The sequence below is a fragment of the Hyla sarda genome, chromosome 13 (assembly GCF_029499605.1).
Source record: "Hyla sarda isolate aHylSar1 chromosome 13, aHylSar1.hap1, whole genome shotgun sequence".
In the NCBI taxonomy this organism is placed as follows: domain Eukaryota; kingdom Metazoa; phylum Chordata; class Amphibia; order Anura; family Hylidae; genus Hyla; species Hyla sarda.
This window is the reverse complement of record NC_079201.1, coordinates 900379-915336: the sequence shown is the minus strand read 5'-3', so window position 1 is coordinate 915336 and position 14958 is coordinate 900379. Positions and strand designations below refer to the sequence as shown.

Sequence of the window (14958 nt, the reverse complement as noted above, 5' to 3'; positions counted from 1 at the left end):
ACTATAATACTGCTCCTATATACAAGAATATAACTACTATAATACTGCTCCTATATACAAGAATATAACTACTATAATACTGCTCCTATATACAAGAATATAACTACTATAATACTGCTCCTATATACAAGAATATAACAACTATAATACTGCTCCTATATACAAGAATATAACTACTATAATACCGCTCCTATATACAAGAATATAAATACTATAATACTGCTCCTATATACAAGAATATAACTACTATAATACTGCCCCCTATATACAAGAATATAACTACTATAATACTGCTCCTATATACAAGAATATAACTACTATAATCCTGCCCCTATATACAAGAATATAACTACTATAATACTGCTCCTATATACAAGAATATAACTACTATAATACCGCTCCTATATACAAGAACATAACTACTATAATCCTGCCCCTATATACAAGAATATAACTACTATAATACTGATCCTATATACAAGAATATAACTACTATAATACTGCCTCCTATATACAAGAATATAACTACTATAATACTGATCCTATATACAAGAATATAACTACTATAATACTGCCCCATTATACAAGAATATAACTACTATAATCCTGCCCCTATATACAAGAATATAACTACTATAATACTGCTCCTATATACAAGAATATAACTACTATAATACTGCCTCCTATATACAAGAATATAACTACTATAATACTGATCCTATATACAAGAATATAACTACTATAATACTGATCCTATATACAAGAATATAACTACTATTATATTGCTCCTATATACAAGAATATAACTACTATAATACTGCTCCTATATACAAGAATATAACTACTATTATATTGCTCCTATATACAAGAATATAACTACTATAATACTGCTCCTATATACAAGAATATAACTACTATTATATTGCTCCTATATACAAGAATATATCTACTATAATACTGCTCGTATATACAAGAATATAACTACTATAATACTGCCTCCTATATACAAGAATATATCTACTATAATACTGCCTCCTATATACAAGAATGTATCTACTATAATACTGCTCCTATATACAAGAATATAACTACTATAATACTGCTCCTATATACAAGAATATAACTACTATAATACTGCCTCCTATATACAAGAATATAACTACTATAATACTGCTCCTATATACAAGAATATAACTACTATAATACTGCTCCTATATACAAGAATATAACTACTATAATACTGCTCCTATATACAAGAATATAACTACTATAATACTGCTCATATATACAAGAATATAACTACTATAATACTGCTCCTATATACAAGAATATAACTACTATAATACTGCCTCCTAGCTGAGAGGTTGTGTCTGTGTAGCTCTCCTGATGTCTGGAGAAAGCCCAGGGAGGGGCCACCCTGGGCGGGGAAGCTCCCCAAGCAAGGCCCAGGCTTCTCGGCCTATTCTGGGAATTAATCCCCAGACACCACAAACCATGGATGAAAATCCTAAAGTTTCTATGGATGTAAGAAATGTTCAGAATGTTGTCAGTTCTGGTGCAGTAAGAAGCACAGATGAAAAGAAAGTTGTGGAACTAAAGAAGGAATCATCAAGTCAGGTAATGGCTGCAGGTACAATCCACCCCTCCTGCAGTCAGACAGAGGAGAACATCCCTGGAGAAGCAGACCATGCAGGAGAATCTGCAGCAGCCTGTCCTGATACGGTCTGACCGCACACGATACGGGAGCGGGAGCAGCGCAAAAGTTACGAGCACCCCAGAGACAAGAGTGAATACACCAGGAAGGCTTCAGGGGGCCACAAGTGCGGTCACTGAGAAGAACCAGGGGCCCAGTCCCCAGTCTGGAGATTGTGACCCCGCAGCAGTGACCACAGCACCGAGACAGATGCCCCCTCAGAAACAGAGTCCTGTGAGTACCCCACCAGCGCGGACCCCCAATACTCAGCGGGCGCCTGAACTATGTCTGGCCGAGCAGATCCCACCTCAGAAGCAGAGTCCTGTGAGTACCCCACCAGCACGGACCCCCAATACTCAGCGGGCGCCTGAACTATGTCTGGCCGAGCAGATCCCACCTCAGAAGCAGAGTCCTGTGAGTACCCCACCAGCACGGACCCCCAATACTCAGCGGGCGCCTGAACTATGTCTGGCCGAGCAGATCCCACCTCAGAAGCAGAGTCCTGTGAGTACCCCACCAGCGGGGCCCCCCAATACTCAGCGGGCGCCTGAACTGTGTTTGGCCGAGCAGATCCCACCTCAGAAGCAGAGTCCTGTGAGTACCCCACCAGCGCGGCCCCCCAATACTCAGCGGGCGCCTGAACTGTGTTTGGCCGAGCAGATCCCAGCTCTGGTAAAGAGACTTGAGACTTTAAAAAAGACAAAGTTACAGCTGCAGAAACAGATAGACTGTATATACAAGCTAAAGGCAGCAAACCCCAATAACCAGGCTGTACATGATAAGAAGCTGAGCTCCCTCGCTGTGCAGCTCGCTGACACTGTGCAGGACATGGAGGACGTATTGGACCAGATGGGACCAGTCGCTGAGACCTTCAGAAACCAGCAGCGATTTGAGGGATATAAGGAAAGACCAGCGCCAAAGTCATCTACTGCTGCACCTAAGTCTTCAGCCTCACCAGGGGACACCCAGCAGTCCTGTACAAGACAAGAGGACATCCAGCAGTCCTGTGCAAGACCACTCCTCAGACCAGCCAGCTTCCCTTTTGAGAAAGGAAATTTGTACAGACAAGCAGAAGAAAGCGTCCAGCAACATCAGAGACCTGCAGAGACTCCTCCAGAGGTACCACAAGTCCCAGCAGTCAGCACGGTGAAACAGGACTATGGACACATACCTGAAGGTAACTCTGTAACAGTAGTGCAGTCACCACAAGCCCCTGGGGGCAGTAGAGAGCAGCAGGACTGTGGACTCTTACCTGAAGGCAGCAGTGCAGCAGAGAGTTCACAGGACATGGCTCTGCAGGGCTTGCTGGGCTCTGTAGTGCAGGATCATACTGCCAGTGACTGCATTGATATGAATGTGTGTGATATTACTGATAATGTGTCTGCAGAGGGGGGCGCTTCACAGTCTGTGTGGGATCTGGGGTCATCTCTGGGGTCAGGTCCACCATTAGTTCAGCCTCCAGAGGCTTGTGACCCCCAGAGAATAGAGGTTGATGGTGGGGAGGGGGCTGTACAGTCTGATGCACAACACTTTCCCCCTTTAGTCACACAAGTGTCAGACCCCCCTAGTACGGCTGGTCAGCAGCCACCACAGTGCCCCCAAGTACAGCAGGAGGGTAGAAGTAGTGGCGCCTCCTCTGGTAATGCCTGGAGTCGTGGATCACCATTGATGTCCAATGTAAATTACACGGGTCAGGCTTTCAAGAGGAGGAACGTGGTCAGGTTCAGACATAGAGGGGCCAAGGAGGAGCTGCCTGACAGGAGGTTTGTGGTCCGTGAACTTCTGTGCCACCAAATGGGCTTCCTGCCATCTAACATCCTGGCAGTGATAAACCTTCCTGACAGGCAGGGCTATGACGTCAGCTTCAAACTCATGTCTGACCTAGACCGCTTCTGGGCCCATGTCACCCGGGTGAGAGATGCTGATGGCTGGAATAAGTTCAGCTTTGTCCCCATCTCCAGACCAGACACAGCGAATGTCACCATTATATTCTGGAACGAGTCTGTCCCCCCCCCCAGGATATTGTTGTATGGTTAAAAAGACACTGTGACCTAATGTCAGACCTGACTAAGACCAGGGATGAGGACGGCATATGGACGGGAGGGTGGAAGGTCCTGGTGAAGTTACGGCAGATAAACAACATAACCCAACATCTGCCCAATTCATTTTTCATTGGTCGGGAGAAAGGGGTTTGTTTCTATGCAGGTCAGCCCAGAAAATGCTTCAAGTGTGGGAAGACCGGTCATATCGCGAGTGTGTGCACCCTGGTGAAGTGTAATTTATGTGGGGAGATCGGTCATGTCAGCGCCACCTGCCAGAACATCCGCTGCAACCTCTGTGGTAAGACCGGTCACTCCCACAGGGACTGTCCTGATGCCTGGCATAATATCTGTAAGGACTTCCCTGATGAGGACCTGCTGGAGGGGGCAGAGGACCTGGAGGAGGAGACGTTGGTGTCAGGGTCAGCAGTGACACAGCCCGAGCCTCAGCATAACATGGGTGACAATATGGGTGACACTGTAGGTGACACTAGGGGTGACAATATGGGTGACAATATTGGTGACACAGTGCCCGACCAGTCCCAGCCAGGAGCCACTGAGAGGAACAGGGAGGTCACTGAGCAGGTTGTGGCCATGTCTTCTTCTGCCCCAGCATCAATAAATCCGCAGAAGAGACGGAAAAAAGACAAAACCAGCCGTAAGCCTGAGGAGGGATGGACCACTGTCCAAAAACCTTCCAAAAAGAAAGTAGACCCCGGGTCAGGTGTCATGACCATCACAAATAGGTACAGTGTCCTATCAGAGTCAGACGTTGAGGAAGAGATGGAGAGGGAGCTAAAGCGAGTGGTAGATGAATTTAATGAAGACCAAGAGGGTGATCCCCCCCACAAAAAGGAGACCCCCACGAGCAAAACGTCTGTCCGAATCGGACATGGAAACAGGTGGTCAGCAGGAGGGCTCGGACTCAGATCTGTGATGATGGGGGTGACATCTCTGCTTCTTCTGCTTTCCTTTGTTATGATGGCCGACTTTACCCTTAAAGTGTTCTCCAGTAATGTGAACAGTGTCAGAGTGAGGAGGACCAGACACGCGGTTTATGACCATCTAAAGTCTATCGATGCTGACATCTTCTTCTTACAGGAGACACGTTTAAATACTCAAGGACTGTTACGTGAGGCAGAGCGTGAATGGCGGTCTGGTATATCCTTTTGGTCACTGGCTGTGGAACCAAGTGCCGGGGTCTCTATCCTGTTTACCACCAATGATGTAACTGTACATAGGCTGACAGAGGTATTGATGGGAAGGTGCCTAATGCTAGAAGTTACTATTCGGGGTAGAAGGCTCCGACTCATTAATATCTATGGTTCACAGACAGTGACTGAAAGGGTTAACCTTTATAATGAAGTGAAGCCATATCTCTTCACGTCTGTCCCCGTCATCTTGGCCGGAGATTTTAATGCCTCCAGAACAACTAGTGACAGATCCTCTAATAGACCTCTAACCCGAGACTCCAAGGTCTTAAACAACATTATTCTACAGGCCGGGTTGTCAGATGTGTTTGTGCAGGGTGGTCGGAAACCAAAATGTACCTATTTCTGTGGTGGAAGAAGTAGTCGTATAGATTTAGCTCTGGTTAGTCCCACAGAGACCATTGGTGAGAAGGATGAGAAGATCGTCCCTTATTCTGACCATCTGGCCTTATATTTCTGTTTAGGTGTCACACAGGGTCCTGAGACAGGTAGAGGGTTGTGGAGACTGAATTCCAGCCTATTAGAGGATCCTTCTGTGCAGAGACAGGTTCACTCTCTTATACAGGGTCAGCTAGAGAGGGTGGACTTCTATGATGATATGGCTGCCTGGTGGGAGGATGTCAAGGATGAGATCAGAACCCTCTTAAAGAGACTGTCAGTTATAAAGGGGAAGAGTAAGTATGGCCAGTATCTCAAGCTGCGGAAAGAATTGGAGTCACTATATTCGGCGGGTGGGGACCAACAAAGGATAGACCGGCTGAAATCTGAGATAAGGCAGTATCAGTACAGCAGGTATACCTCCCTGGTTCTTGAACGGGATTATGGGTCCTTAGGGTCTCCTGATCCCTTTGAGAATTGCCGGGAGCGGGTGGCAAATAAATCTGTCACTGGTCTCACTGACTCCCAGGGTGTTTTGCAGGAATCTCGGGAGGGTATCCTGGGGGTGGTGAGATCGTACTATGCTGACTTGTTTCAGAGGAAGGTTTTGGATAGAGACAAGATGACCCAATTCTTGGAGGCGACTCCGCTCCCTGATACTAATGATTTGGACTTTTCTCCTTTGACAGCAGAATTGACGGTGGCGGAGGTCAAAGAGGCCATTGATAAGTTACATCTGAAGAAGGCACCAGGTCCAGATGGGATAACAGCAGAATTCTATAAGACATTCAGAGACCTCTTGGCTCCAATCCTCGTGGATGTTTATACAAATTGTCTAGAAAGTCACCTGATGCCTCCATCCATGAGAGTGTCCTCGCTGATTCTGCTGTCTAAAGGTAAAGAGCCGAGTGACATCAAGAACTGGAGGCCGATTGCCCTCTTGAATGTCGACAGGAAGATTCTGGCAAAAATCCTGTTTTCTAGGTTAGTTTGTCTGTCCCCGGCACTGTTGGCAGGCTGTCAGTATGGCACAGTAAAAGGGCGGAACATCTCTGGGGCAGTGATCTCCATAAGGGAGATGTTTGAGAGATGTAAAGTCCTGAGGTGTGGGAGATATGTTGTCAGTCTTGACCAGGCTAAAGCCTTTGACAGAGTAGATCATGAGTATCTATGGGCCACTTTGTCAAAGTATGGTATTCCGGGACAATTCATCGATTGGCTGAAGACGTTATATTGTGAGGCCGAGAGCTTTCCTCTGATCAATGGTTGGCAGGGTGACACGTTCAGGGTTGAGGCGGGGGTGAGACAAGGTTGCCCACTGAGCCCGCTGCTGTATGTATTTGCCTTAGACCCGTTTCTGAGGTCACTGCAGGAGTGTGGTTTTCAGGGGGTGCCGGTCCCCCACTGCCTACCCCTGAGTGTTGTTGCCTACGCGGATGATGTGACTGTAGTGATATGTGAGCCTCGTGAGGTGGAGATGTTGTCTATGGCCATCAGAAGTTACTCGGAGGCCTCAGGGTCTCTGGTCAACCTTGAGAAGAGTCAAGCTCTCTGGGTATCAGATACTGATCCAGATTTTGATCTGCCCCAATTTGTGAGAGCCTCCTCCTATATTAAAATCCTAGGGGTCAAATTCGGGAGGGACGATAACGCCAAACTAAATTGGGAAGAGAAGTTGGAAGCCGGAAATGCAAAGGTTCAGCGCTGGAAGAACTGGAGGCTGACCTATAGAGAAAGGGTTAAAATGTTGAAGACTTACCTGGTCCCCGTCTTCTTATATGTCTCTGTTGTTTTTCCTTTGCCAGAATCTTTCTCCGCTCGGCTCTTTAGCCTGTTCTTCCAAATGTTCTGGGGGAACAGGTTGAATCTGATAAAAAGAGGGGTCACCTACCTACAGAGGAGAGAGGGTGGGTTGGATATGCTGAATCCAAGGGTGTTCTTTGACTCCATGTTTCTAAAAGTTAATTTTGGTTGCATGGACTCGGACAACAGCTCCCTGTGGGCGAATAGTATCAGGGACTGGATATTGCCTTTTGCAGAGTCTTGGGTGCGAGGCGGCAGTCTCAAGAGGGGGAGATGGACGCGTGATTACCTCCCCCCGTACCTGGAATACGGGCTCAGATGTCTGAAGAGATGGCGCATTGAGAAGTCCTATATAGAGAGTAAGCCAAGGAAGGATCTATACGTAAGGGTTTGTAGGGCTTTCTTCTGCTCTCCGCTTGCCTTGAGGGATTGTGTGACCAGCACTTTACAGGAAAGTCTAAAGTTCCTCAATGGGAAACGACTCCCCGCAAAATTCTTTGACATAGCTTGGCTGTCGCTCCATGGGAGGCTCTTTGTCAGGGGTAATCTAAAATATCTAAGCATTTCTGATAGGAACTGTCCTCTGGGTTGTCAGCAGGAGGAGACGATGGAGCATTTCATATCTGACTGCAGGGGCGGGAGGAGGATATGGGAAGAAGTGTCCAGTAAGCTGAACATCCCATTACTGCAGAACCTGACGTATCCTGACATCATATATGCTGTGCCATCCAGTAACAGGACTGTAGACAGGGGGACTATGTACATTATAATTACTATCACTAAATATTACCATTGGCACATGAGAACTAGAGTGTCCATACACAACGAGCCATTCCACCACATCACAGCAGTAAGCCAGATAATGTCAGAGCTCCAGTGGGTAAAGTCATTAGAGATACGGAGGAACCAAAATAATGGGAAATTATGGAGGAATGTCTCTTTGGTTTAACACGGATGATGTCATGTTATTTTATTAAATTTTTTTGTGTTTTTCCTTTTCCAGCAAATGTGGACTTTCTAAGTTTAATATTACTCTGTACATACTCTAGTTGAGTAGTCATTGTGTGTACAATGCTTGTTATTTTTGTTTTGCATTGTAAGAATTTATGTTAATTGTAATTTTGTTTGTTTTCACAATAAAAATTGCCTCCTATATACAAGAATATAACTACTATAATACTGCTCCTATATACAAGAAAATAACTACTATAATACTGCTCCTATATCCAAGAATATAACTACTATAATACTGCTCCTATATACAAGAATATAACTACTATAATACTGCTCCTATATACAAGAATATAACTATTATAATACTGCTCCTATATACAAGAATATAACTACTATAATACTGCTCCTATATACAAGAATATAACTACTATAATACTGCCCCCTATATACAAGAATATAACTACTATAATACTGCTCCTATATACAAGAATATAACTATTATAATACTGCCCCCTATATACAAGAATATAACTACTACAATACTGCTCCTATATACAAGAATATAACTACTATAATACTGCTCCTATATACAAGAATATAACTACTATAATACTGCTCCTATATACAAGAATATATCTACTATAATACTGCTCCTATATACAAGAATATAACTACTATCATAATGTCTCCTATATAAAAGGATATAACTACTATAATACTGTTCCTATATACAAGAATATAATTACTATAATACTGCTCCTATATACAAGAATATAACTACTATAATACTGCTCCTATATACAAGAATATAACTACTATAACACTGCTCCTATATACAAGAATATAACTACTATAATACTGCTCCTATATACAAGAATATAACTACTATAATACTGCTCCTATATACAAGAATATAACTACTATAATACTGCTCCTATATACAAGAATATAACTACTATTATACTGCTCCTATATACAAGAATATAACTACTATAATACTGCTCCTATATACAAGAATATAACTACTATAATACTGCTCCTATATACAAGAATATAACTACTATTATACTGCTCCTATATACAAGAATATAACTACTATAATACTGCTCCTATATACAAGAATATAACTACTATAATACTGCTCCTATATACAAGAATATAATTACTATAATACTGCTCCTATATACAAGAATATAACTACTATAATACTGCTCCTATACACAAGAATATAACTACTATAATACCGCTTCTATATACAAGAATATAACTACTATAATACTGCTCCTATATACAAGGATATAACTACTATAATACTGCTCCTATATACAAGAATATAACTACTAAAATACTGCTCCTATATACAAGAATATAACTACTATAATACTGCTCCTATATACAAGGATATAACTACTATAATACTGCTCCTATATACAAGAATATAACTACTAAAATACTGCTCCTATATACAAGGATATAACTACTATAATACTGCTCCTATATACAAGAATATAACTACTATAATACTGCCTCCTATATACAAGAATATAACTACTATAATACTGCTCCTATATACAAGGATATAACTACTATAATACTGCTCCTATATACAAGAATATAACTACTAAAATACTGCTCCTATATACAAGAATATAACTACTATAATACTGCTCCTATATACAAGTATATAACTACTATAATACCGCTCACTATACCTTCTCAATAAGCTCAATGCAGGCAGCCAGGTCCATTCCGAAGTCGATGAATGTCCACTCGATTCCTTCCTTCTTGTACTCCTCTTGCTCCAGGACGAACATGTGATGGTTGAAGAACTGTTGCAGTTTCTCATTGGTGAAATTTATACAGAGCTGCTCTAAGCTGTTGAACTACAAGTGACACATACTGGTTATAGTCTGATGGATGCAGCACTGGGCCTATCGGGTGATATATACTGGTTATAGTCTGATGGATGCAGTACTGGGCCTATCGGATGATATATACTGGTTATAGTCTGATGGATGCAGCGCTGGGCCTATCGGGTGACACATACTGGTTATAGTCTGATGGATGCAGTACTGGGTCTATCGGGTGATATATACTGGTTATAGTCTGATGGATGCAGTGCTGGGTCTATCGGGTGATACATACTGGTTATAGTCTGATGGATGCAGTGCTGGGTCTATCTGGTGATATATACTGGTTATAGTCTGATGGATGCAGTGCTGGGTCTATCGGGTGACACATACTGGTTATAGTCTGATGGATGCAGCGCTGGGCCTATCGGGTGACACATACTGGTTATAGTCTGATGGATGCAGTGCTGGGTCTATCTGGTGATATATACTGGTTATAGTCTGATGGATGCAGTGCTGGGTCTATCGGGTGATACATACTGGTTATAGTCTGATGGATGCAGTGCTGGGTCTATCGGGTGATACATACTGGTTATAGTCTGATGGATGCAGCGCTGGGTCTATCTGGTGATATATACTGGTTATAGTCTGATGGATGCAGCACTGGGCCTATCGGGTGATATATACTGGTTATAGTCTGATGGATGCAGCACTGGGCCTATCGGGTGATATATACTGGTTATAGTCTGATGGATGCAGTACTGGGCCTATCGGGTGATATATACTGGTTATAGTCTGATGGATGCAGCACTGGGCCTATCGGGTGATATATACTGGTTATAGTCTGATGGATGCAGCGCTGGGTCTATAGGGTGACACATACTGGTTATAGTCTGATGGATGCAGTGCTGGGCCTATCGGGTGATACATACTGGTCATAGTCTGATGGATGCAGCGATGGGTCTATCGGGTGATATATACTGGTTATAGTCTGATGGATGCAGCGCTGGGTCTATCGGGTGATACATACTGGTTATAGTCTGATGGATGCAGTACTGGGCCTATCGGGCGATATATACTGGTTATAGTCTGATGGATGCAGTGTTGGGTCTATCGGGTGATACATACTGGTTATAGTCTGATGGATGCAGTGCTGGGTCTATCGGGTGACACATACTGGTTATAGTCTGATGGATGCAGTGCTGGGTCTATCGGGTGATACATACTGGTTATAGTCTGATGGATGCAGTGTTGGGTCTATCGGGTGATATATACTGGTTATAGTCTGATGGATGCAGTGCTGGGTCTATCGGGTGATACATACTGGTTATAGTCTGATGGATGCAGTGTTGGGTCTATCGGGTGATACATACTGGTTATAGTCTGATGGATGCAGCGCTGGGTCTATCGGGTGATACATACTGGTTATAGTCTGATGGATGCAGTGCTGGGTCTATCGGGTGATACATACTGGTTATAGTCTGATGGATGCAGTGCTGGGTCTATCGGGTGACACATACTGGTTATAGTCTGATGGATGCAGTGCTGGGTCTATCGGGTGATACATACTGGTTATAGTCTGATGGATGCAGTGCTGGGTCTATCGGGTGACACATACTGGTTATAGTCTGATGGATGCAGTGCTGGGTCTATCGGGTGATATATACTGGTTATAGTCTGATGGATGCAGTGCTGGGTCTATCGGGTGATACATACTGGTTATAGTCTGATGGATGCAGTGCTGGGTCTATCGGGTGACACATACTGGTTATAGTCTGATGGATGCAGTGCTGGGTCTATCGGGTGATACATACTGGTTATAGTCTGATGGATGCAGTGTTGGGTCTATCGGGTGATACATACTGGTTATAGTCTGATGGATGCAGCGCTGGGTCTATCGGGTGATACATACTGGTTATAGTCTGATGGATGCAGTGCTGGGTCTATCGGGTGATAGATACTGGTTATAGTCTGATGGATGCAGTGCTGGGTCTATCGGGTGACACATACTGGTTATAGTCTGATGGATGCAGTACTGGGCCTATCGGGTGACACATACTGGTTATAGTCTGATGGATGCAGCGCTGGGTCTATCGGGTGATACATACTGGTTATAGTCTGATGGATGCAGCACTGGGCCTATCGGGTGATATATACTGGTTATAGTCTGATGGATGCAGTACTGGGCCTATCGGGTGATATATACTGGTTATAGTCTGATGGATGCAGTGTTGGGTCTATCGGGTGATACATACTGGTTATAGTCTGATGGATGCAGCACTGGGCCTATCGGGTGATATATACTGGTTATAGTCTGATGGATGCAGCGCTGGGTCTATCGGGTGATACATACTGGTTATAGTCTGATGGATGCAGTACTGGGCCTATCGGGTGATACATACTGGTTATAGTCTGATGGATGCAGTGCTGGGCCTATCGGGTGACACATACTGGTTATAATCTGATGGATGCAGCGCTGGGTCTATCGGGTGATACATACTGGTTATAGTCTGATGGATGCAGTACTCGGCCTATCGGGTGATATATACCGGTTATAGTCTGATGGATGCAGTGCATGGCCTATCGGGTGATATATACTGGTTATAATCTGATGGTTGCAGCGCTGGGTCTATCGGGTGATACATACTGGTTATAGTCTGATGGATGCAGTGCTGGGTCTATCGGGTGATATATACTGGTTATAGTCTGATGGATGCAGCGCTGGGTCTATCGGGTGACACATACTGGTTATAGTCTGATGGATGCAGTACTGGGCCTATCGGGTGATACATACTGGTTATAGTCTGATGGATGCAGCGCTGGGTCTATCGGGTGATATATACTGGTTATAGTCTGATGGATGCAGTGCTGGGTCTATCGGGTGATACATACTGGTTATAGTCTGATGGATGCAGCGCTGGGTCTATCGGGTGACACATACTGGTTATAGTCTGATGGATGCAGTGCTGGGTCTATCGGGTGATACATACTGGTTATAGTCTAATGGATGCAGTGCTGGGTCTATCGGGTGATATATACTGGTTATAGTCTGATGGATGCAGTGCTGGGCCTATCGGGTGACACATACTGGTTATAGTCTGATGGATGCAGTGCTGGGTCTATCGGGTGATACATACTGGTTATAGTCTGATGGATGCAGTGCTGGGTCTATCGGGTGACACATACTGGTTATAGTCTGATGGATGCAGCGCTGGGTCTATCGGGTGACACATACTGGTTATAGTCTGATGGATGCAGTGCTGGGTCTATCGGGTGATACATACTGGTTATAGTCTGATGGATGCAGTGCTGGGCCTATCGGGTGATACATACTGGTCATAGTCTGATGGATGCAGCGCTGGGTCTATAGGGTGACAAATACTGGTTATAGTCTGATGGATGCAGCGCTGGGTCTATAGGGTGATACATACTGGTTATAGTCTGATGGATGCAGCGCTGGGCCTATCGGGTGACACATACTGGTTATAGTCTGATGGATGCAGCGCTGGGTCTATAGGGTGACACATACTGGTTATAGTCTGATGGATGCAGCGCTGGGTCTATAGGGTGACACATACTGGTTATAGTCTGATGGATGCAGCGCTGGGTCTATAGGGTGATACATACTGGTTATAGTCTGATGGATGCAGCGCTGGGCCTATCGGGTGACACATACTGGTTATAGTCTGATGGATGCAGTGCTGGGCCTATCGGGTGATACATACTGGTTATAGTCTGATGGATGCAGCGCTGGGTCTATCGGGTGATACATACTGGTTATAGTCTGATGGATGCAGCGCTGGGTCTATAGGGTGATACATACTGGTTATAGTCTGATGGATGCAGTGCTGGGCCTATCGGGTGATATATACTGGTTATAGTCTGATGGATGCAGTGCTGGGTCTATAGGGTGATACATACTGGTTATAGTCTGATGGATGCAGTGCTGGGCCTATCGGGTGATATATACTGGTTATAATCTGATGGATGCAGCGCTGGGCCTATCGGGTGACACATACTGGTTATAGTCTGATGGATGCAGTGCTGGGCCTATCGGGTGATACATACTGGTTATAGTCTGATGGATGCAGTGCTGGGCCTATCGGGTGATACATACTGGTTATAATCTGATGGATGCAGCGCTGGGCCTATCGGGTGACACATACTGGTTATAGTCTGATGGATGCAGTGCTGGGCATATCGGGTGATACATACTGGTTATAGTCTGATGGATGCAGCGCTGGGTCTATCGGGTGATACATACTGGTTATAGTCTGATGGATGCAGTGCTGGGTCTATAGGGTGACACATACTGGTTATAGTCTGATGGATGCAGCGCTGGGTCTATCGGGTGATACATACTGGTTATAATCTGATGGATGCAGCGCTGGGTCTATCGGGTGATATATACTGGTTATAATCTGATGGATGCAGCGCTGGGTCTATCGGGTGATATATACTGGTTATAATCTGATGGATGCAGTGCTGGGCCTATCGGGTGACACATACTGGTTATAGTCTGATGGATGCAGTGCTGGGTCTATCGGGTGATACATACTGGTTATAGTCTGATGGATGCAGTGCTGGGCCTATCGGGTGACACATACTGGTTATAGTCTGATGGATGCAGTGCTGGGTCTATCGGGTGACACATACTGGTTATAGTCTGATGGATGCAGTGCTGGGTCTATCGGGTGACACATACTGGTTATAGTCTGATGGATGCAGTGCTGGGTCTATAGGGTGACACATACTGGTTATAGTCTGATGGATGCAGTGCTGGGTCTATCGGGTGACACATACTGGTTATAGTCTGATGGATGCAGCGCTGGGTCTATCGGGTGATATATACTGGTTATAGTCTGATGGATGCAGTGCTGGGTCTATCGGGTGATATATACTGGTTATAATCCGATGGATGCAGCGCTGGGTTTATCGGGTGACACATACTGGTTATAGTCTGATGGATGCAGCGCTGGGCCTATCGGGTGATACATACTGGTTATAGTCTGATGGATGCAGTACTGGGC

General features: G+C 44.6%; 1 protein-coding gene across 3 annotated transcripts in view; it reads right to left on the bottom strand.

Annotated features, from left to right (window-relative positions):
- Nucleotides 1–14958, bottom strand: part of LOC130297380 (myosin-3) — a 151237-nt gene that overhangs the window by 59699 nt on the left and 76580 nt on the right. For all 3 annotated transcript variants that reach the window (XM_056549794.1, XM_056549793.1, XM_056549795.1), the window contains one exon: nt 9791–9961. In XM_056549794.1, coding sequence (XP_056405769.1) covers nt 9791–9961 — 171 coding nt within the window. The remainder of the gene's footprint in view (nt 1–9790; nt 9962–14958) is intronic.